Genomic DNA, 24,482 nt, shown 5'->3' with positions numbered 1-24,482 from the left:
CAAACGAAGCGATACCAGTTGCGTCGATACGATAACCATAACTAATTAGTAAATATTATCTTATTAATGTTGTAATAAGATCTTTGAATATTGTTTACATTGGCACAATTATCGATTTTGTCATCAACAAATAAAAACATAAGTAAATCTGTATTCTTTTCGAATGTTTTTTATGGGATGTATAAATACACATCCATGTTTATTTTCTATATAGAGATTGCTTTTTCTATATATGACATAACACATATTCATTATAAGGTGAAATTCTAACTATTCTATTGCCTGTCGATACTCTTATTTTGGCATTGCACAAGTCATGTTTTCTTTGACTGTCCATGACGTTAAAACACTAATTCCCTGGAATAAGTTTTAATTGATTTTAGTGTCTGATGCATGATTTTTTTATTTTTAAATGTTTTTGGCTTTTAACAAGCTTCCAGTAACTGCGAGTACTCTCAAATCGTACTTTCGTGTTAATTTGACCTGTCATGAGTGATTCTCGTTTCTCTTATTTCATAAAGATTAGGCCGTTGGTTTTCCTGTTTGAATTGTTTTACACCAGTCATTTTGGGACCCTTTATAGCTTGCTGTTCGGCGTGATTCAAGGTTCCGTGTTGACGGCCGTACTTTGACCTATAATTGTTGAATTTTTACACACTGTCACTGTGATGGAGAGTTGTCTCATTCGCACTTATATCACATCTCATTTCTATATAGGCGGCGATGAACGCACCACCCACCCGAATCTAGTCACAATGTCTCAAACGGGAATATCAGTTATCGTGAGGTTTATCGAAGCCTGTCCCCCCTAAAAAATGAAATATTTCAACTTTGCACATAATGAATAAAAAATTAAAAAGAAATACATATGAATTACACAAGATTTAATGTTATGACGTCAGAACTTCTTCATATAATGCTTTTTTTTTTTTTTTATAAAAATGGAAAATATTATGCAATTATCTTTCCATCGTGCACAGCCAAGAAAATAATTCAAAAAAAGAAATGCTGACATACTTGTTGAAACTAAAATATATTTAAAAGAATTGTTTTAATTCAGTAATTTCACATTATCAGACAGCATATAACTGCTGTTGTATATTGAGAGATATGATATAAAAAATATTATAATAAATGATTTGGAAAAAAATCTTTATTATTTTCAAAAACACTGTTAAGCTCGTTCTTAAATATAAAGATTAAATATTATCATCTTTTTTTTTTAATGTTAGTAACAAAGGAGAGACGGGTTGGAGATTTTCTAACATAAATGATGTAATTTTAAAGGAAAGATGAAATATACCAAAGGGATACTCAAACTCGAAAATAAACTGACAAAACCATGCCCCCTCCCACAAAGTGACAACCCCCCCCCATACAACAGGATATAAAACACAACATAGTAGACAAAAGACTGAGCAACACTAAACCCGCAAAACAGTTAGTGATATCAGGTGCACTGGAAAGGTAAACAGATCCTGTTCCATAAGGAGCACCAGTCGTGTTGCTCATGTAAGTACAAACTCGGTGATTAGTCTAATTCGGTAGGATTAATTTTGGGGAAAAAGACAGTATTGTACTTACAACAATTGAAACATATCCATCGTCAACAGATATTCCATCGGCCAACCAACTCGTGATATCGATGGTGTTCGTAAATGTGTTAATGGGATGATTCCAACTCCAAAAAGGGATGTAATAGCTTCCTTGTCAGCAGAAACCCTCTATCAAGTTCAATCATGATAGGAAACGCAGGCCCTTGAATATCGTATCAACTTGGAGATATATATAATATGCAGGCGCTACTTGAATATTGCTACATAGAAACGAAAAGTTGTATCTCAGTTGGTCATTCATTTATATGAAACAAAACAGGAGCAGCCCTCAATTTGTTTTGATGTTGGTGACCTTCTGCTGTTGTCTGTTCTATGGTCGGGTTGTTGTCTCTTTGACACATTCCCCATTTCCATTCTCAATTTTATTGGAATGGAAATAACTTGCTGTAAAGTGTAGATAATTCAAATGTTTTGATACTATTGCAAGTTGAAAGAGTCTTAGATTGTATGTACTCTAAAAGATCTCTAGAATTTGTTACTTGTTACCTAGAATAGGTAGTTTCGCAGTTACATTGTAGCTCGGCTTTGATCGTTGATTAGATTGATGTTGATAATTTCAAAAGAAGTTTCGCGGAGCACCTGAAAGACCAAGCAATACATTGTTGTTTGTAAGGACACTTAGGTAATTTGGGTATCTAGGTAAAATCCAGTTCTTCATCTTTGGTTAACATTCCAAAACAACATTAAATATACATATGATTATCAATGATTGGTAAGTGTCGTTGGTGTATACAATGAACTTTCAACTTCCAGGTAAATAATAAACCTATATCATTTATCAAGCAGTTCATGTTAAAAAGAGGCGAACGATACAAAAAAAAACCATTCAAACTCATAAGTAGAAAATGAAATAACAACGCCATGTAATGTGATTTACTCACAAAAACTATATTGTTCGAGGCTTTATCTGGATGCACATCAACATATATAATATAGTATAATGAAGGTAGAACATGTGCTTTGCAACATTTGGGTCTTTAAAGATTGAGGTAGCATATGTATTCATAGACCCATTCGGATTTTTTTTAATTCTGACTTCAACAAACTGACAGTCTTAATCCATTCGGAAAGAGAATCTACGTTGTCTAACTTGCGTTTAATCAAATGCTGAGCATTATCCCCGACAGAATAAATCAGTATTTTAAAGTTGTTTTTCCAATTGAAGGATAATGTGGGATTTCAAGTTTTGCAGTTAATTCGTGTTAAGGTGATAGATATAAGGAGATGTGGTATGAGTGCCAAATGAGACAAATCTCTACCCAAGTCACAATTTGTGAAAAAGTAGACCATTATAGATCAAAGTACGGCCGACAACACGGAGTCTTTGCTTACACCGAACATCAAGCTGTAAAGTGCCTCAAAATGACTAGTGTAAAACCATTCAAACAGGAAAACCAACGGTCTAATCTATATAGAAAACGAGAAACGATAAACACTTAAGAACCACATCAACAAACAACCATTGAACAACGGGTTCCTGACTTAGGATAGGTGCAAACAAATGCTGCGAGTTTAAACGTTTTAACAGGCACCAACAGTCACCCTAACCTGTAATACTAGTGTAACATCACATAGAAAGACACACTATAAAAATATCAATTGAAATGGCTTAACTTAATCAAATGAAATTCCTAATAATTACTTTTTCATATAAAATAATATTGTTTGATGCTCTGCCTGTTAAAACAACACAATATTTGTCGTGGAGACAGGAAAAAGAATCAACACCCTCGGGCATTCTGAAAGTGGTTAAAATCTTTGAGCGCAATGTACATCATGGTTTTTTAATGCGCTAATAATTGCATGACCGAACAGCTTTCATCGATTCAGATAAAGTATCAAGTTTTGTCCACCCTACTCGCGCTTTACACATTATCTTGCATGTTCTCAGACTGCATTCATCCTTTCTCCTCAAGTCATAGGTAGTCTCCACTATTTTGGGTATTTTGGTAACACAACTCATCTCAAGTTGTGCACTGTCTAGCAATCGTAGAATTTGATTTAAGAGTTAAAATAATATAGATATTTATCTTTTAGACAAACAATTGTGATTTGATAAAGGAGGAATGCGAAAGGCTTAAGGAGCACGTTACATCATTTAACATGCAACTATTTAATACGTATAGTTTTTAATACAGGTTTAGTCTAGAACAGCATATCGTACCCATATATCGATTTTCATTGAAATCCTACAACAACAAAACTACTATAACAGGTAATTAAAGATGATGAACTACATCAGTACCTAGAATCTATTATTCAATACCATCATGTTTTATTTGTAAAGTTAATACGGAATATTCATCAACAAGGTCTTGGTATCTTCCTATTAACTTTTTACAAAAAGGTTGAGAAGTTCTCTGACATAACCATTCATTAACCTTCTGCTCGGACACTGGTGACATTTTATAAAGTATGAGTAGCAGCTGCAAGCTCTTGAATAACAAATGAGTTGGGAAATGTATAATTACAAAATTAAAATCGCCTCGTTTGTCATAGATTCTGGTACTGAAATGACCGCTTATGTCAAATAGAGGCATTAGTCTAAAAATGAGGGAGAGGAAGCCGTGTCTGTCGATTCTTGAATTTATAGTTCTGGAGGATATATTAATGAAACCCAATCAGAAAAGTTTGAGGTGTTAATGGGAAGAACATCATTAATATATCTGAAAGTGAAATTAAACGATCTGGCTTCTTTGATCTTCTTGTTTTGACAAGTGTCGGAAGATCTCCGAATCATGTGAAAATAAGACAAGGTCGGCAAGGAGAGGTGCACAGTTTGTTTCCATAATAATTGCGACAATTTGTTGAAAAAGTCTACCTCAAAATTCAATTTGTTTTGTTTGTTCTGTTGTCAATAAGAAACTTCAGCATACTGATCACTATTTCCTCTGTGTAGCATGTTTTACCTTTTTGTTCACTATTAAAAAAATATGTCGTATGGTATTCCAAAGTAATAAATTAATAGCGTATGCTATCATTTTTATATTATAAAGCATTGTGGATTATTTCTTTTAGACGATTTTTAAATTTTTACATGTGTAGTGGTGATTTACAGGGTTGAAAAGTCAGATGATTGATGAAAGAATAAGTTTCAAAGAAAGATCGAGCTTTGAAATTATCCAGAAGTTCTTCAGAGGTTTCTAGAATCCGAATATGGTTAATACAAATATGCGAGTAAACAGTTTCACAGTATTTCTGAACACCCTCTTTCACTGCGGATATAATGTTTGTCAATTTAACGGACACTTCCGTTGTAGAACAAGCAGATGAGCCTGCAATGTACCGTTGTTTCTGCGGAATTTTGTGAAACTGAGGTATCTAATACAAACAAGTAAGTTCCCAAATTTGCTGTTCAATGTAATGTTCATTAAAGCAATGAAGGACTTATGATTCGCCATAATCTCATCCTTGTCAAATGATATGTTTTTTATATTTGATTACATGCGTGCTCATTTATTCGTAATTCTTTTACAAGACACTCGTAGTAGAACGATTTACAGACAAAGACATGTTATTGGACGCTTTGTCGGAAGGATCTGTTCTGTTGTTTCCCTAAATTTGTGACTATTAAATCATACCCTTAACGTTTAACACAGTTACTATAGAAAATTCACAAAAATCGTATGTTTTTTACCAGGAATCAATTCGGAAAAAAACATTTAAACACATAGTTTAATTTGCCATAAAAAACTAAGTACAAAAGATGTTTCTCAAAATTAGCCATTTTGTCAGAACAGCTTAGTTCTTACTGCAAATGTGACAATTAGAATCAAATTTGAAATATTTTAGCACAAAGGTTTCTCCTCCCTAATTCCTAACAATACTAGAAATCTTATACATAAAATCGTTTAGATTAGACCATTGGTTTTCATGTTTGAATGGTTTTACACTAGTCATTTAATTTTTGGTGCCTTTTATAGCTTGCTGTTTGGTGTGAGCTAAGGCTTTGTGTTGAAGGACGTACTTTGATCTATAATGGTTTACATTTACAAATTGTGACTTTGATGGAGAGTTGTCTCATTGGCACTCATACCACATCTTTTTATATCTATATAATAGGTGAAAATGTCAAAAGTAGGGATACAACAGTCAACATTGTGTTATAATCTTAATCACTATAAAAACAAACAATATGTCAACAAAGAAAAACAAAAAGGTATATAGAACATAAGCAAAAACGAAAGACAAGAATACAAAAATTTACCAAAGCACAATAACACAATGACGGGATGTATAAGTACCCAGCCAAATGGATATAACCAAAAATAGACTAATATCTTATATAGATATAAGAAGATGTGGTATGAGTGCCAATGAGACAACTCTCCATCCAAGTCACAATTTGTAAAAGTAAACCATTATAGGTCAAAGTACGGCCTTCAACACGGAGCCTTAGCTTACACTTAACAGCAAGCTATTAAGGGCACCAAAAATGACTGGTGTAAAACCATTCAAACAGGAAAAACCACGGTCTAATATATATAAAAAACGATTATGTCTGTTTGTTTTGTTCACGCATTGTGGTCAATATAATGGAATTTTATGCGACTGTCATACAATTGAGAGGTTTAGCTAGCTATAAAATAAGGATCAATACGCCATTTTCTACATACGAAAATGCTTGTACCAAGTCAGGAATATGACAGTTGTAATCCATATGTTTAATTTGTTTGAGTTTTTGATTTTGACATTGGACATGTTGGATAAGGGACATTCCGTTTTGAATTTCCCTCTGAGTTCGTTTTTTTTTTGTTATTTTACTTTTTACATTTATCAGTATGCATGAAATAAAAATGTGTATTAAATATTTGCATTTTGGCTTTAAATGTCTTGAATTTAGTGCAAAAATGCAAAAACAGCCGTAATTATAATTAAGATAATGAAGATTTGAGCAAAGACTTTACCAAAAACAATTATTTGCAACACCATATATTTTTCGTATATGTAAAATTACGTATTTCGATAAAGTTAATGTTCATATCTATTTTGTCCAAAGAACCTAACAACAAAATGGTCACTTTTTGTCAAATACGACAATTTCAAATGCATTTAGACGTCACAATGACGTCACGCATGATCTGTTTGCACTAGACTGTCCATATACTATTAACCTGGTTATTTGTGAGTGAAGTCTGAAAAACATTTACGCTTGTTTGTAATTTCAGGAGCTAAAATATGGCTCTTATAATACCTCCTTTGTGATTAGTTAATACAAAACAAAGCTTTTTAAAAGATGATAGCCAAATAACCACGTCGGCATTTTATGCACAACATTTGAGCAATAAGTTATCGTCATCCTACCAATGCTTTTGGAATTTGCGTTTACAAAAAGAATTTCTGAAAATATCTATACATTTTTATTCAAATAATATGCTTAAAAAAGTAAAATAAAACAAAAAAGTGAACTCCGAGGGAAATTCAAAACAGAAAGTCCTTTATAAAATGGCAAAATCAAAAGCTCAAACACATCTAACGAACTGAAAACAACTGTCATATTCTTGACTGGGTATAGACATTTCCTTATGAAGAAAAATGGTGGACTTAACGTGGTTCCTAATTTTAAAACAAGTAGGATATGATATGCATATCTGCATTGAATGCACAATTACGATACTAGCATCAACGTCAGATTTATAGTTTTGGAGTTTATTTTTCGCTAAAAACAACTAACGGAGCGACTGACGGACGGACTGACACAGTGAAACAATAACGCTCTTACATTATCGATGTAGGCCCCAAACTATCTTGAGACTATCCCATTTCTATTTTGAAATCGTGTTTAATTCAGGTTTTAATGCATGTTATCAAGATGTTTAGAAGCCTCAAAACGAATTCCCTTTCAACCGTCATAAGCCATCGACTTGTTAGATAAAAATATATTTAAATGCCTTGTCGCTTTAGCAAACAGGTTTGACAGGATGTGCACATCAATATTGTGTAAGGACAACGAATAAGGGATTTTTTTTATCTTTGATGCGACATTATACAGATAAAAAAATCTCTTTAAGAAACTGCCATCTACAAAATTTGAATATTTATGAAATACCACCAAAGATAAAGAATTTTAGGTTGGCATGTCAGACGGGCATTTTTGTCAACATGTGATATAATAATGCCGCTCGAATCAAAACATTTTTATGACAAAAACAGGAACAGAGATGAAGATATTAAAAAAAACAAAAGTAACGAAAAGTTGAAAGAAACCTTGTTAACACAATGTATGCTCTAATTGCAGTTCCTGTAAATAAATCGGCGAAAAGTTCAAAGAAAAGATTGAAGGACATACTGACGGATTGACAGACAGACATACAGAGAGGAATAAAACAGTATTATCCCTCCCTTTGGGCAGAGGTATAATTATAGTTATGAGAGTCTCCAATAACTTATAAAAATTGAAAAGACCACCATTTCATTACATGGATCGATTTTTGAAGCTCTTCTAGTTCTGTTAAATCTTGCTTCAAAATAATAAGTTGTTACAATTAAATATTTGCTTTCTGAGAGAAAACATGGGTAAAAAATAACAAAGTTTTACATTCCAAACTTTGTTGAGTGGCTTATGCACTATAAGAAGAAAAATTTTAGATACTGTTCGAGGATAATTTGGAAAATATAATAAGAAATGAAATTCGTTAAAAATTAACTCATTATAGATACAGGCTTTAAATTTGTACGCCAGACGCGCGTTTCGTCTACAAAAGTTGCATTAGTGACGCTCATATAAAAAAGTGAATGTCCCCAAAACGTTGACAAAAATTTCGAAAGGTTTTGCCAAATACAGCTACGATTACCTATTCATGGGGTGAAAAACCGTAGTATATCGAAAAGTTCAAAGTTTTCTTATAATTATGACGACAATAATGATAATTGATGTTAACATTGAAGTGCAGACTACTAGTCTGGTGATACCTTCTATAAGAAAACCTCCACCAGCAGTGGCATCATTCCATAGTTTGTGAATAAACTAATCAGATATACCAGGAATAATTTTGTACGCCAGATGATCGTTCAATCTACAAAAAAACTCGTCAGTGACGCTCACATCAGAAACGTCAAAAAGACAAATTAAATTACGAAATTTACGACAATGTTGTCGGAGTTCGGTATTTCTATTATTTTACGTTTGAACATAAACATATACTAAAGTTTTACTTGTAAATTATAAAAAAGAAAGATTTATTTAATTTTGAGCTAGGTGCAAGTTTGACAGAAAAGTTTTCAATATTCTATTCACCCCATCCTTGCACGACATATATTAATATCTCTTTGTGAAATCTATAAATCGTAAAATAATGTTAATACTCTTGATATATTCACGTTCCATTAATTAACAGTCAAAGATATACAACGTATGTGTTTAATACATGTGACATACATGATATAGGGAACAGTTAACGAAATTAGTGTGACGTAAAGCTGCTTTTCTTTGAAGTGAGAATTTCTTCAAATTATAATATTTCGACAGCTTGTTGTTTTGTCACCCTATCGCTATCTTCTTCGAATGTTGTAGTCCTACAGGGTATTGTTTAGTAGTGTTTTATTCTGTACTTGGTATGGTGTTAAACACTCATATTGGAATAAACTATTTTACCATTAAATATTAGTAAAGATGACAGTATTTAACCGGTGTTTAAATCTGAAGATAACGATTAAAACGATAAGATAACAAACAAATAACTGAAGGGAATAGAATGTTCTCCGAAAGGAGCGAGACTAAGTGAGCATACCCTGTAATGAATGTATCACCCACCATTTTATTGTTATCAAATCGTTATAAAACATTCAAGTTAGTGCACAACATGTGAAAAATGGATCTACATTGGAAAGTTAAAGTAGTTTAACTCTTGAATGGCACACAAGACAATGGTCATTTTACAATCATAAAAACAGCATAAAGTTTCATATCAACCAACAAAAGTTTACTCGATTTAGTGGACTTTCGAGAAACAGCGTTAAATCCGGTAGGTTAAAGTCAAGTAATTCTTTAACAATTAACAAAAAAAAAACAATAATAATAAAAAAAAAAACAATGAAAAGAATAAAAAGGTGGCTTCCGTTAAGGTTCTTAATTTGTTTCAAAACATTCCCTTGCTTTTATAGTGATTAAGATTATATTACAATGTTGATAGCTGTACCCCAATTTATGACGTTTTTACTTTTTATGTCTGTTTGTTTTGCTCACACATTCTTGTCAATATAATAGAATTTCATCGGAGTTCGTAATTTTTGATATTTTACTTTTTGCTTGTGTATGACATGTGGACAAAAGGACGGACAATGATATGTAATAAAACGCCTCATCCTCACAATATGTGAAGCTAAAATAGAAAGTGATATAATTATCTTCCATCATCGTTGTTTGAGATATTTTTTAAGCATATGAAAGACTTACTTGCTTTATTGATTGCATCCATAACTTCTGAAAGCCATTTTGCTTGTCTACCAGTGGCATCAATTATGTTGGTTCCTTCAAACAGATTCGGTACAGTCCTTTCATCCCGGACAACTGTAATGACGTTTTTTGGCCAACATTCGAAATCTTTAATACTTGAATACAGAAAAAAGTCTTCCTCTTTTGAACTTTCTTGTACGACACATATAATGCTTTTTACAGTTTTTCTGCAAAGTTTCTCAAGCGAAATTTGCGTTAATTTGATCTCTGAATGTACGGCATTTTGCAACTTATACAAAGCAGAATAAAACCATTGTACATCTAAGGTATTCCCCATCAGCAAAACATCCTCATGGTTGACATCATGGATTTCACCACAGGAGAATCTCAATATGTTTACAATGGAAACTACAACAGAAATTACTAATTACGTCAGGAAGTGGTTAATAGTTTGAATTTACTTGTATGAATAAATAAAGGCAACAGTAGTATACCGCTGTTCAATAGTCATAAATCCAGTAACCGTTTGCAAAATTTAACATTACCTCAAATGAATCATCTTTGCGAAAATGCACAATATGCATTGATATTGGCAAAAGAAATCAACGAAACATGTTTAAAAGAAACATGTATAAAATACCACCAAAATCCACAAATATATTTTGTAATGGTTCTACCAACAAAGTTAGATCTTCCATATTTTTGGTCTTCCTACAGCAAGATTGAAACCTGCTTCCATGACATCGTGGCAATACCGCCTACACTATTTCCAGCGCCCGAGACCACTTGAACAACAAGGCTGTATGAAAATATAAGTTTCGTTATTGAAATAATGCCTTTCCTCCTCATTGTTGAGCTAAATGTGAGACGAATTATAAATATATATATTTATCATGGAAACACTAAAACCACAAGCAATATGATTGAGAACGTCTGTACTAAAGTCGTCACAGGTTTAGACGTATATTTATATTTAATCATGTTGAATAGCACATCTTTGCTTTTGTTCTCTTGGTTATGATGATGTCTATCGATGGAATTATAATGTATAATTGATTTTGGTACCTTTTAAATGTGAAAGAATATAACTAAAACATCAAATGTCTAAAAATTAAATGAAATGCATCGAAAATTGCATTAACTTTAAATAAAATGAGATGCTTTAATTCTTAAAGTTATTCATGTAGAGCTATAAAAGTCAACTAATTCAGGGAATTTAATCTTTATCACAGATCCTTTTCAGAAATTACGTCAGAATTAAAGACTACCACTGACATTCTCTATCGGATAAAAGAGGGGCGAAAGATACCAGAGGGACAGTCAAACTCATAGATCGAAAACAAACTGACAACGCCATGGCTAAAAATAAAAAGACAAACAGACAAACAACAGTACACAAAACACAACATAGAAAACTAAAGACTAAGCAACACGAACCCCACCGAAAACTGGGGGTGATCTCAGGTGCTCCGGAAGGGTAAGCAGATATGTGGTTATGAAGGGCTAACACCATAAATTATATAATACTTCGTCTGAAATTTTGCGTTAGCAAATTCTAATTCTTCCCTCAGCGGGATTCGAAACCCCGCATCTGAGACATCGTGGATACATCTTGAACTGTGTCCAGTGTTCCAGACCCCTCAACCAACTATGCTTGATTAAAATATAAATTTCGTTAGTCCTTGTCGGTTTTAGTTAGGGTTGTAACACAGTGTATGATGTATAGTGGCAAGTAAATGATATACATTGCAAATCAGCTGTTTTTGTCTGTCGTAAAGGTGGATAATGTTATTATCATGCAAATAATATATGTATAATACAATTACAATTTGAGGTAGCGGCATGGTAATTAAAATTATCATCCTTTACGACTGACAAAACATTGCAGATCTGAAAGGTACACCATCTACATGCCACTATACAGCATGTTCTGTGTTACAACCCTAAATAAAGCCGTATGTACGTCCACAAATATATCGTTATTAAATACGCGACGTTTTGTGCGTTGAATGTACTATTTCTTCTGGTGAATATGCTGTTTTTTTTCAAAATCCAATTCACATATATAGAAAAACCTTCTTAAGTTCTATCACGATGGAATAATTACACTTAGGTCCTTCTTGCTTATTCTACGTCTTTGTCAAATACAATATATCACCAAATCAACTAGATATAACCCATACTGGTCTTTGTCTATTCATACTATTTATTTTTTTGCGATTTTGTAGTCTGGTCAAATCAGTATTGTCCGTCTTTTTTAATGCATTTTAATGTTATATTTAACATTGCCATAAAAGCGGGAGTTTTAGCCACAAAACGAGATTCAACCCACCATTTTTTTCTTAAAATGTCCTGTACCAAGTCAGGAAAATGGCCATTGTTATATTATAGTTTGTTTCTGTGTGTGTTGCATTTTAGTGTTGTGTCGTTGTTCTCCTCTTATATTTGATGTGTTTCCCTCAGTTTTAGTTTTTAACCCGGATTTGTTTTTTTCTCAATCGATTTATGAATTTCGAATAGCAGTATACTACTGTAACAGTTGCCTTTATTTATCCTCTCTGTAGTCAATGAGTGCTTCGGCTACGATCCATTACATATTATAGTCTTTTTCAACTATAATCATTTGCAATATTAGTGGCATTTGGGAGCTATATGAGGTAATATGTTATCTCTCTTTGGATATATTTGGCTAGGAACAACATCTTTTTCTTTCAACCACATGTTTATTATCATACGGAAACATACATAACAATATATAAAGGCAAACAATGACGGACCAGACATGAACAATCTACGTATAGTAATTGCAAATAAACATCATCACCCTCCTCCCCCACCATTAAAAAAAAAACCTTTGGTCCCCAAAATTTTACAACAATGAACATTAGACTATATCATACTTTCAGCAGCACTTACAAATATACTGCAATGAAAAGTAAACTACAAAACCATATACAGCATATCATCAGCATAATTAAGACACTCTTATTGTTTCATAAACATTTCTTATATTTTTATGCTCAACTATACATTTCAAACAGGTCTTGCTTTAAAGAGCAATGGTTTTTCAACAGCCTAACACACGTATACAAAATGATGTAAGGGATGTTCTATTCTATTCAGTGTACGGATTGCACATAACTTCACATAGACAAAACAATTATTTCAACGACGAAAGAAGAGAATTACACAAATTAAATTCAACTTCTTAAAATGCTGATAAATTTCAATTCTGACAACAACTAAAATACATAAAAAAAAAAAAATAAATAAATAAATAAAAAAAAATGGTTCAAACGAAAATCAACATCGGGTTATTTTTCTATACACCCTGAACACACGTCATACACATTCTACATAATCCAATACTTACTCAATCCTAGCATATTAAAAAAAAATATTATTAAGTACAATATCAATATCAAATAACATAATGAGACAAATATGGGAAATATTGACAATACACCAGCTTACGCACACAGTGGCGGATTTAGTTGCACATACATGTAACGTTTTGCTACAGCATTAAGTTTGCTTTGCGGAAACCAAACTGATAAGTTTGTACGAGATAATCTATGTTTGGTGCATTAGTGCGTTGTGCAATTACACGTATTTTTCGGTTTTCATCACTCGAATTAACCTCCGAAGTATCAACACCATCACGATAACATATAGGTTTTTAAGAGTACGTTTCGGTCTGGGCGTAATCATCTTAGGTTTATTTGTGCTGTGAGCTGTATCGCTAACTATAGACTTGTCAGTAGTATTCTGTTATACGATGTTCGATGTTGTAGTCGACTGAACGGACGAATCTATCCAAACTTGACCAGCCTCCTTGACATATGGCTGTCGCACATAAGGGGGTTTAAGTCTGTTTACATGCACGGCGTGTTTAATAAAATTGCCTGTTGTTGGATTGCGCAACATAACCATATGATTGGTACAAAGTTTACTAATCTTCATTGGTCCAATGTACTGAGGTTTAAGCTTTGGCCTTGGCCATTAGGTTTGGATAAAAAATACACATAGTCCTTTTCCTTATAACACAATGAATTCTCAGAAGCATTTTGGTTTGAGACTTGTCGATATTTGCACGGACGGTTTACTGAATTAACGACAAATATTTTTCCAGCTGTTTAACATACTCCTCACAACTTTTCAGAACTTCAATGTCGGATTGCAACACGGAAATTTAGGTCTTGATCCATACACAATCTCATATGGTGAGTATCCAAACGATCCATTCACAGCGATATTCATACAGAAAACAACAGACGATAAATATGTGTCCCAAGATTGAACATTTTTCTGCACTTATGGCGTTAATCGCTTTGCAAGACTTTGATGAAACCTTTTGCAAAGGGTTAGGCACTGGTGAACAAAGCTGGGAGTGAAATGATGTTTTAGTAACCAATGTTTAGTAACCAATTCTGAACAAAAATGCTGAAAACCTTTTGCCATATTCCATTCATTGGTCGGTAAGACGCGTATCGCACACTTCATATGTAGTAAGGAGTTGGAATAGTGCATGTGCAACTGAAATAACGTCCCTTTCAGTAAGAAAAATCGAGCAACCAAACTTGTTGAACATGTTACATGTAGTACATGTAGTAAGAATGTAACAATTTCATTTGTCAGTTGTCGGAATGGGACCGAAAATATCGGCCTGTAAATCTTGAAAAGGTTCGAGCGGTGTCCTGTAAGCGGTGATTCCTAATTTCGTGTTTATATTTGTCAATTAACGAGTCAGACAAAAGTGACAAGAATTAACATAGATCGACATCACATCGGACATTTTCTAAAAAGTAATGTTCCTTGATTCGATCGTACTTGTCACTGATTCCTCCGAGTGCTGCTAACATAGAATCATGATGTATTTTCTAAAACTTATTGATAATTAGATAATTGTTTGGTTCATTTGATTGCCGGATCCTCTTATGAAGACAGACACTATCATAAAACATGAAATTTGCACAACTTCTTCTGATATTTTTTGAAAGAGGGTTTCATTGTAAGTGTCTGTGTACATACCTTTCACAAAAATGTCACTTTCTGATGTAAGAACCTGTGAAAAACGTCAGTGTCGAAATAAGTGTCTGTTTGCATATCTGTCATAAGAATATCGTCGGCAGACGGTTGATTACACTGAACATAATAAACATCACTGTCATTGTAGTAACACGGGGTATTGGTCCTGTATCATATGCGAGTCAGTTTTACCAGTACTAGCAGTGCTTTGAAAATTGTCAATTTGGTTACAATTCGTTTTTGTTTTGTTCTCATGTACAATACGCCATTTTGTCCATCGACATCATTTGGAAAATCTGTATCACCGTCATAGCCTTCGGCAACCGCTATATCAAATTTCGGAAAAAAAACGACTTTTATTTATAACTTTATGGGAGTTGTCAAAAGTGTCCGTTTTAACTTGGCAGTCAACATCTAGAATTGGTCGAGTACATGTTTCACTTGTCTGGTAATTTTATACCATCTGTTTCTTCGTTAATGTATAGCAAGATTCAAAGATTAGTTTCATATGAATATGGTGTTGTACAATATTAGTATACCCCATACCAGTATTTTCGGCGAATTAACTGATCCCTTTTAACATAATAGACATTTTCCTTGCTTAGATCAAAATTTGACATAAAGACATCAAATGTACTAGTATTAGTTTTAGCATCACATTTGTTTTCAACATCATTACAGTTTTTAGTTGTATTTGTACGTGTAACACAATCATTGCCATTTTTATCTAATACAACATGCGAACATTGTGGTCTACAAATCTGATAATTCTCAATAATAACAGTAAAATCTGATAAATATTTACCTTTATGAATTTTGATATGATCTCTAGTTGGATTTAAAATTCAGAGGTATAAAATCATCTACTGAAACACCTACAAGAGCTTTTGCGATAAATATGCCCTTTTTCATACAAAAGTTGCTATATTGCATAACAACAGTTGTCCAATATTTACACATTTTATAACGTCACCATCAATCAATTTGTTCTGAATCTGGTGGTATAAATACTGACTTCCTACACTTAATTTGCTTTGAAGAAACAGAAATTGTAATGGTACCAAAATTTAAAATCATATTATGTGCTTTAAAATATAGAATTTCAAAATTAATGGATTTGAACACTCTACAATAACATATACTTTCAAATCATGAGTACCATGTACAGTAGTACCAGAAACATGTGCAGTACCAAGCACGCACATCTTTTCATCATTTGCTTAAATAATATCACAACCATTTTCATCAATTTCTGATTTATATTCTAATTGTAGTGACTGATATAACTCTGAAATCAAATTTATATTAGAAACTGAATCTGACACATTAAAATTTTCACAAAAATGAAACTGACAATGACATAAAATCTGAACAATGAACAGAAATATTTGAAGAAGTTTCAGAAATATTATCACTGGTAATTGTACTTGTACGCTTCACCCATTTTATGTCTGTCTCTACTGGGCCTATACCACTCCAACGGCACTGTTTTGCAAAATGACCATGCGCACCACATTTATAGCAAGGTGACGGAATACTGTTTCTCCTGATGTTGGGGGAACGATGGATTCATAGAATTGCACTAATTTTGTACGTGAAGTCTGTCAACTGTATTTGTAAGACGAAAAATCTGTTCTTTCTCTGCAAGTTCGGCGCCATCTGTTCGAGCTCATTGTACACACTGCTTAGCTTTTTGCATACCACTTGAAATGATACAATCATTCGAAGCACCTAAGATTGTACGATAACCATAGGCCTGATCCACCTGCGCACTATGTAATACCGCGGCATGGTTTTTAGGATTTCATACCCGCACAAAATATTTAATATCAGACGGTAGGCCAAAAATACATTTTGTCAAAATGTCTAAATCAGGTGTTTGTAGTTTAGGAGCCTCTTCTACAATTATGATTTAAAACTCCTCCAAGAGTTGGCTTGGCACCAACTGCGTACTGTTAAAAATTTCGGATTGGACCAATAAATTTGAATTGTTATAGTAGTCATTATTGATATATTCAGTTTTGATTGCTTTAAAAAGTTTTCGTCGTTTATTAGGTCCATGTACTTTTGATTGTACCGTATTAAACCGTACTCTTGAAGGGCCAGAGAGTGTACATAAAAGGCTGCTATAACTCGTTTTTCATTTTCAGGAATGTTAAAAACTTGATATGTCATACAGGATGTAAACTTTTCCAAAAATGTTTAAGCATTTTCATGAGCATAGCCACTACTGAAAATTGGCACAGTAATTTCCTTATTAATGATGGAATAGGGACTGTGATATATTGTGAAGTTCGGTCACTTTGTTTTGGCGTCGATGACGGAAATTTGGCATACTGGGAAAGAGATGGTAGCGATTCATCTATATTGTCAAATAAAATGTTGTTTTTGATGGGCCTTCGAGGCGTTTGATTCTGTGTAAAAATCATTGTAATTTCGTTTTTTTCTACTTATTGTCGCTAACGGGTTCTTCATCATGTAAATTCATGATAACTATTATTGGGGCTTGGGAACTATATGAGGTAATATATAATCTTTATTTCTATATATCTGGATAAGAACAACATCTTTTCCTTTCAACCATATGTTTATCATTATCCGGAATCATACATATCATAATATAAAGTCAAACAATGACGGAACAGACATGAACAATCCCTGTTAAGCAATTGCATATATACAACACATTGCTGCTTTTGTAAAAATGTGGTAAAAAATTATGAGGCTTGATACTTTTTTGCACAGTTTTAGTGATTCCCTTCAGGAAAATTATGAATTTACTGCTTTTTAAGACTAACTTAACGTTTAAGATGAATGTTCTTTGAGAAAAGTTAGAGATTTTCAGAAAATATCATACGCTTTATGCTAAATATTTTACCTCGAGCGATAGTGAGGTGTAAAATATCAGCATAAAGGTCATTGACAACCCTTGGTAAAACTAATATAAATTCAAGCCCCCATGAATCATTTCTACCCTTGAAGGAAAAAGTGGCCAACTATTTTGTATTCCCATTATTGTGTACGTTGACGTAAAAGACAACAAAAAAAAAATACAACAAAAAACTAACCGAATTTTGACATGCTTAAACCATTTACAACAACATACTTAAACAGGTTTAAATGAAGTTAAATGAACATGGAAATATTGTGTATTTTTCTGCCAGAAAGGTATGCATTAATCTTTCTTGCAAAATCCAATGAAGTAGGTTGGATGTGTATCGCTTCCAACAAATAAGATCTGTATTACAACCACAAGTAAATATTTAAGTCCTTGTTTGATTTAATTTGTATAATTACGCACTTGATTATTGAAAACCATTGATAAATCTTTCTTTTATTTAAGAACATTGGCTTTCAACAAATTCTTATCATCGTTTGTTTATGTTTTTATGTTTCGTACGTCACAGTTTGAGTCGATGGTTCAGTGACGTCTGTTATACCGATTGACCTCACGTAACTCACTGGTGAAAAGCCTACGACGTGGGAGTATAATTTACGTGGCCCAAACAGATCACGACCCCCTGACAAACAATATATTCGCATTTTTCCATGGGTGTGTACCCCAAGCATTTGAAGAACGTCATAATAGATAATCACTTTTGTAATTTCTTCAAAAATCAGGTTCCGACTTTTGTTAACAAAAAGTATAATAACAAAAATACCGAACTCCAAGGAAAATTCAAAACGGAAAGTCACTTAGCAAATGACAAAAACAAAAGCATAAACACATCAAATGCATAGAAAACAACTGAGTTGGTACAGGCATTTCCTTATGTAAAAAACGGTGGTTTAAACCTGGTTTTATAGCTAGCTAAATCTTTCACTTGTATGACAATGGCATGAAATTCCATTATATTGACAACAATGTGTGAGCAAATCAAACAGACATATTTGGTAAAAATGTCAAAAATTTGGGTAAAATGGTAACACTGGGTTGTAATTCAAATTATTATAAAAACAAACAAAAATGTCAACATAGAAAAACAAAATGGCATGTGGACACTCTATAGACAAAGCACATAAGCCAAAATGAACGACGAGAATACAAGAAATAACCAAAGAACAGTACCACAATGGTAGGATGTATAAATACCCAGACACGCCAAAAGGATGTTACCAAAAGTGGACTAAACAGTAAATGTTAAAAATATACAAGGACATATAAAAGAGCATTTTAATACGTAATTAAGATGATAACCAACGTCACTACCTAGAATCTATACTTCAAACCCATTAGGTATTATTTGTGAAGTTGATACGGAATATTTTTTTTCAAAGTATCCTTTGATGCATTTATTTAAGAAAAAAAAAGAAACAAAAATACCGAACTCCAAGGGATATCCAAAACGGAAAGTCCTTTATAAATAAGCAAAATCAAAAACTCAAACACATCAAACGAATGGGAAACAACTGTCATATTCCGGATTTGGTAATGATCGAGTAAACCGGTTTTATAGCTAGCCAAACCTCTTACTTGTATGACAGTCGCATATAATTCCATTATATTGACAACAATTTGTGAGCAAAACAAACAGACATGATAGGTAAAAATGTCAAAAATTTGGGTTCAGCAAACAACATTGTAATATTATCTCAATCACCATAACACATAGCTATTTCCACAAAGAAAAAACAAAATGGCATATTTACACTCTATAGACAAAGCACGGAATAAAAAAGACCATAGCACAATAACACAACAGCGGGATGTATAAGTACAGAGCCACGCAAAAAGTATATTACCAAAAATGGACTAACAGTTAAGGTTAAACATATACATTTGACAAAATAAAAAGATCACTATACCGCATACTTAAGATAATTAACAACGTCTGTACCTAGAATCTACACTAAAAGATAAACATGTATTATTTGTGAAGTTGATATGAACTTTTTATCAGAAAGGTCTTTTATATTTCAATAAACTGTTTAAGAAAAAGGAACAAGACATTCTTTGACAAAACCCTGATTCTTAAACTTTCTGCTTAAACACTTTTAACATTTTACAAAGTCTGAGTAGCAGCCGTAAGCTCTTGCATACCGAATAAGTTGGGAAATGTATATCCCATATGCAGGTGATGTTGATATATTGCTGCTTAGATTTCTTTAATTTCTATCCGGAGGATATATTAATGAAACCCAATCAGAAAAGTTTGGATTGTTAATGGAAACAACATCAACAATATATCTGAATATGAAATTACATGATCTGTGAAACGTATATCCCATATGCAGGTGAAGTTGATATATTGCTGCTAAGGTCGGAACAATTTATTATTTCAAAATAAAATTCATCTGGTTTGTTATAGATACTGGTACTGAGATGACAGCCTATGTTTAATTCGAGGTATAAGTCTAAAAATGAGGCGGAAGATGCCGTGTCTAATGTTTCTTTAATTTCTATCTGGAGGATATATTAATAAAACCCAATCAGAAAAGTTTGGATTGTTAATGGAAATAACATCAACAATATATCTGAATGAAACTAAATGTTCTGGCTTCTTTGATTTTCTTTGATTTTTGACAAGTGTCTGACGGAAATCCGACTCATATGGAAATTTGAACGGTATCGACCAATATTTCATTGTTTTGATCAATAACATATATTTTCTTATCCACAGGCATTAAAAGGGTACATGGAAGGGCTAAAACATCGTCTGTCTAAGTTTGATCTGTGATTTGAAAAAAATTCCACAAAATAACTTTGAATACAAATTGGTACAAGAGAAGCATATAACTCTAATGACACGGCATATTAAAACAATATTCAACGATCTAATTACAGTGTTGAGATGGTAACCTTTAAGAATATGTTCATTTAAAGATCGATAGGTTCATCCGGATCGTATGTAAATTTCCAGTCTCGGTAAATAATATCTCCTTAAAAAATAAGATGTGCTATCCCGTTTAAAATAAGTTTTCTACAGGTACAACCAAACTTCAAAACCAAATCTTTATATCTATGGAATGATTTAGCAAAGGTTTTAAGTAATTTTGTGGTAACGGAATCCCTGACTTACCAGTAATACATAGATTACGTTCATTGAAATTCAAATCATCACAACAAACACGGGCATAGCGAACGAGCTGTGATATTTAAACCCTTAAGACAGTGCCAAAGGAACATCACCGTCCAAAAAAAAAAATTAACAATAGGGAACAAAAAATCGTTCCTTTTATCATAAATTTTAGTGTACTAGAGCATCCGTGTAAAACTGAAATATTCAAATCTAGGAAAGGGCAGTTATCACCGTTTATATTTGATTTATTTAAAGTAAGTTCTTTTGGATAAATTTCCGAAGTATATTTAGAAAATGTTTGATTATTTAACGAAACAATATCAATGTTTCCTTCCGTGTTTAATAATTTTTTTTTTTAAAGTTTAGATAAGAATTCCAAAATAACTTACTTGATCTATTTATTGCATCCATAACATCTGCAAGCCAGTTTGCCTCATTACCAGTTTCAAAGATTTGTGTTGTTTCTTTCAGCAAGTCTGGTACAGTCATATTTTCCATAACTACTGTTATGACATTATTTGGCCAACATGCAAATTGTTTCATATTTGGGTGAAGTGAAACATCTTCATTTGAGTTCGCTATAACGCATATTATGCTTTTAATAGTGGTACTGCGAAGTTGTTCAAAAGGTACTTGCACTAATTGCATCTTTGGAGTCTGATCATTCTTTGACAAAACATTATCAAACCATTGTATCGCTTTGGTACTCCCCATTACTAAAAGCAATCCTTTATCAATGATTTCATTGCCCTTTACATTTTGGATATATCTTTGGCGGCGAATATAGTGTTCATCTCTGTATCTTAGTACGTATGCCTTAGACGCTACAATATGAATGTGTGAAGTAGAGAAAAATACAGATGTATACCCGTTATTGCTTTTATGACAACTTTTGAATGCACTATTCATTACAAGATGAATAATGATAGAAAATATCTATAAAACATATACACGAACAGCAAAAACAATCTGACAATATTTCACACAATGAGTATTGTATTAATACATTTTGAAGTATTCTGCAAATTTATCGATAGAGAACAGGGAAACAATATCGAAAAATTGTTGAGCCTACTTGTGAATTAACTTTTTTTCCCAATCTTACATGCCGTGTGTGTGTTTTGGTTTAGAAAATAATTCGGGAGAAAGCGTCATTGAGTCAACAAATAAACGACAACAGAAACCAAAGAATATATAATGGGTCACATACAATCTTCAACACAAGACAGGTATCTTTATAACAAGGCAAGTTTTTACATCTGCTTTTATATCTACTTTTTACAACTAATTCATCATTAACATATGACCCAGGAAAACTTATGACGAGGTTTCTGGCAGGCACATTCACATTTGCCAGACGAACTATTTGTATTTAATCAAAACACGTTTGTATGTAGCGATAAACAGATTAACACGTACATCTAAATGATGCAAAAAAAAAAAAAAAACACCAAACAACTCTAAAATAAAGGTTTAATAGATACATATACAAATTAAAAAAAATTTATACATCGTTTTAAAGAATGCTCGCAGTTACTGAAAGCAAGTTCAAAGAACTAAACCTGATGTAAACGTTCAATTAAAAAATATAACGGTCTTTTATATTTGAAAAATAACTGCATACACGTAAAAATGAAATTGAGAATGGAAATGGGGAATGTGTCAAAGAGACAACAACCCGACCATAGAGCAGACAACAGCCGAAGGCCACCAATGGGTCTTCAATGCAGCGAGAAACTCCCGCACCCGGAGGCGTCCTTTAGCTGGCCTCTAAACAAATATGTATACTAGTTCAGTGATAATGGACGTCATACTAAACTCCAAATTATACACAAGAAACTACATTTAAAAATGATACAAGACTAACAAACGCCAGAGGCTCCTGAACGTGCATATCCAATCATCTAGAAAATATCCACCCACACTTATCAGAATGTGTCTCAAGTGACCATGGATTTATTCCTCATGTCGATAGGTTACAAAATGAAATTTTTAATTGCCTTTATTACTTCGAATGAGTAACATGACGGATGTCACATGAACTATTTACCCTAAAAAAATATATGTTTTTGCGGTCTTTCAAATACCCAATTTTGAATTATTGCCATATTTCCCAGGATCCTAAGAAGAAGGATACTACCGGCACTAGCTTATATAGAAGGTTGATTTATATCTTGATCTTTTCCTCAACATTCTTCAGACTAAACTCTGTTACAAAAGTGATCATTTTAGCTTTCTAATTGTAAAGTTTCTACTCTCAGCAACGAGATCCCGTTTGAACCAACGTATAATGTTTACATATCACAACGGAAACGTTGTTCATGTTCATGTTCACACTTAACTGACTTCATTTTCAAAGGTTGTGTTCCTTCAACAGAACATGTGCTGACACATTTATGAGGAAAAATGACTTAAATCAAAACGTCTACAGTTTCTCGGTCACCATTATGAATTGATTAACCGACACGATATGTCTATGTCTCAACTCATCTGTGACACTTTTAACAGTGATGGATCTCTATGTGGCAGAAAATTGGCACCGTTTATGTTATTACTATCACTGGGTCGATGCCTCTGCTGGTAGGCTGATAGTCCCCGAATGTATCACCAGCCCAGTCATGAAAATACGGATTTTGAAATATTATAATTTGTTGTTACAAATTTTTGGAAATTATTTAAAATTAAGGAATGTATCTTCCTCATGCAAAGCTCTGATTCCTTGCTCGGCTTTGGCTACACTTGCATTGTCCTTTTGGGGTTTTAGCTCTTCAAGAAACTTTGGAATCTCAAATATTTAGGCCTCGAGCATCAATGAATAGATATTAATTGTCGAAATGCGTATCTGGTGCAGGAAAATTGGTACCGTTTATGTCATTATTATTGTTATGTGCCTTTTTTCGCTTTTGTAATGGCATTGTCCTTTTACTGGACTTTATTTTAATCACCCCTTTTTTAATATAAACATTAATAACCGGCAAACGTAGTGTATTGATTGTCAAAACAATAGTACACAGGCTTAGATTCTTCTGTTATGCGTCTTACGAATCCAGACTAAAGGATTTGTTTTTATATCGCGGACGATAATATCCTTTTGGTGTCTTTTGCCTCTCTTTTATGAAATAGATATGCCCTAGCTATATAGTGAAATTATGGAAGTGTATTAGCGCCACACATTTTTTTTATATTTTTTCCTATGTTTACGTCATAACATTCGTACAATTGTGAAGCTATTAAGTCAAATAGACAAAATGATCTTTCAGCTTAAAAATGAATTATTTCTAATAAAAAAATAAATGAATTTTGATGTAAGAAATCGTTTGTTGAAATCTCAGAATATGATAAAGATTATTTGATAAAAAATCGTGGGATTTGAAATTTCAATCTAGTGAAGTATCTATTTGAGATGCTTGGGTAGCAATATGA

The 24,482-nt window shown here is 32.9% G+C and overlaps 1 protein-coding gene across 1 annotated transcript in view; it reads right to left on the bottom strand.

The window, feature by feature from the left end:
• LOC127725935 (uncharacterized) overlaps positions 1 to 24,482 on the bottom strand; it is a 94,561-nt gene that overhangs the window by 20,180 nt on the left and 49,899 nt on the right. The window contains exons 11-12 of the mRNA XM_052233240.1: positions 21,449 to 21,883; positions 10,012 to 10,419 (exon numbers count right to left, since the gene is read on the bottom strand). Coding sequence (XP_052089200.1) covers positions 10,012 to 10,419; positions 21,449 to 21,883 — 843 coding nt within the window. The remainder of the gene's footprint in view (positions 1 to 10,011; positions 10,420 to 21,448; positions 21,884 to 24,482) is intronic.

This window comes from Mytilus californianus, unplaced genomic scaffold (assembly GCF_021869535.1).
Source record: "Mytilus californianus isolate M0D057914Y unplaced genomic scaffold, xbMytCali1.0.p SCAF_15, whole genome shotgun sequence".
In the NCBI taxonomy this organism is placed as follows: domain Eukaryota; kingdom Metazoa; phylum Mollusca; class Bivalvia; order Mytilida; family Mytilidae; genus Mytilus; species Mytilus californianus.
This window is presented reverse-complemented; position numbering and strand designations above follow the sequence as displayed.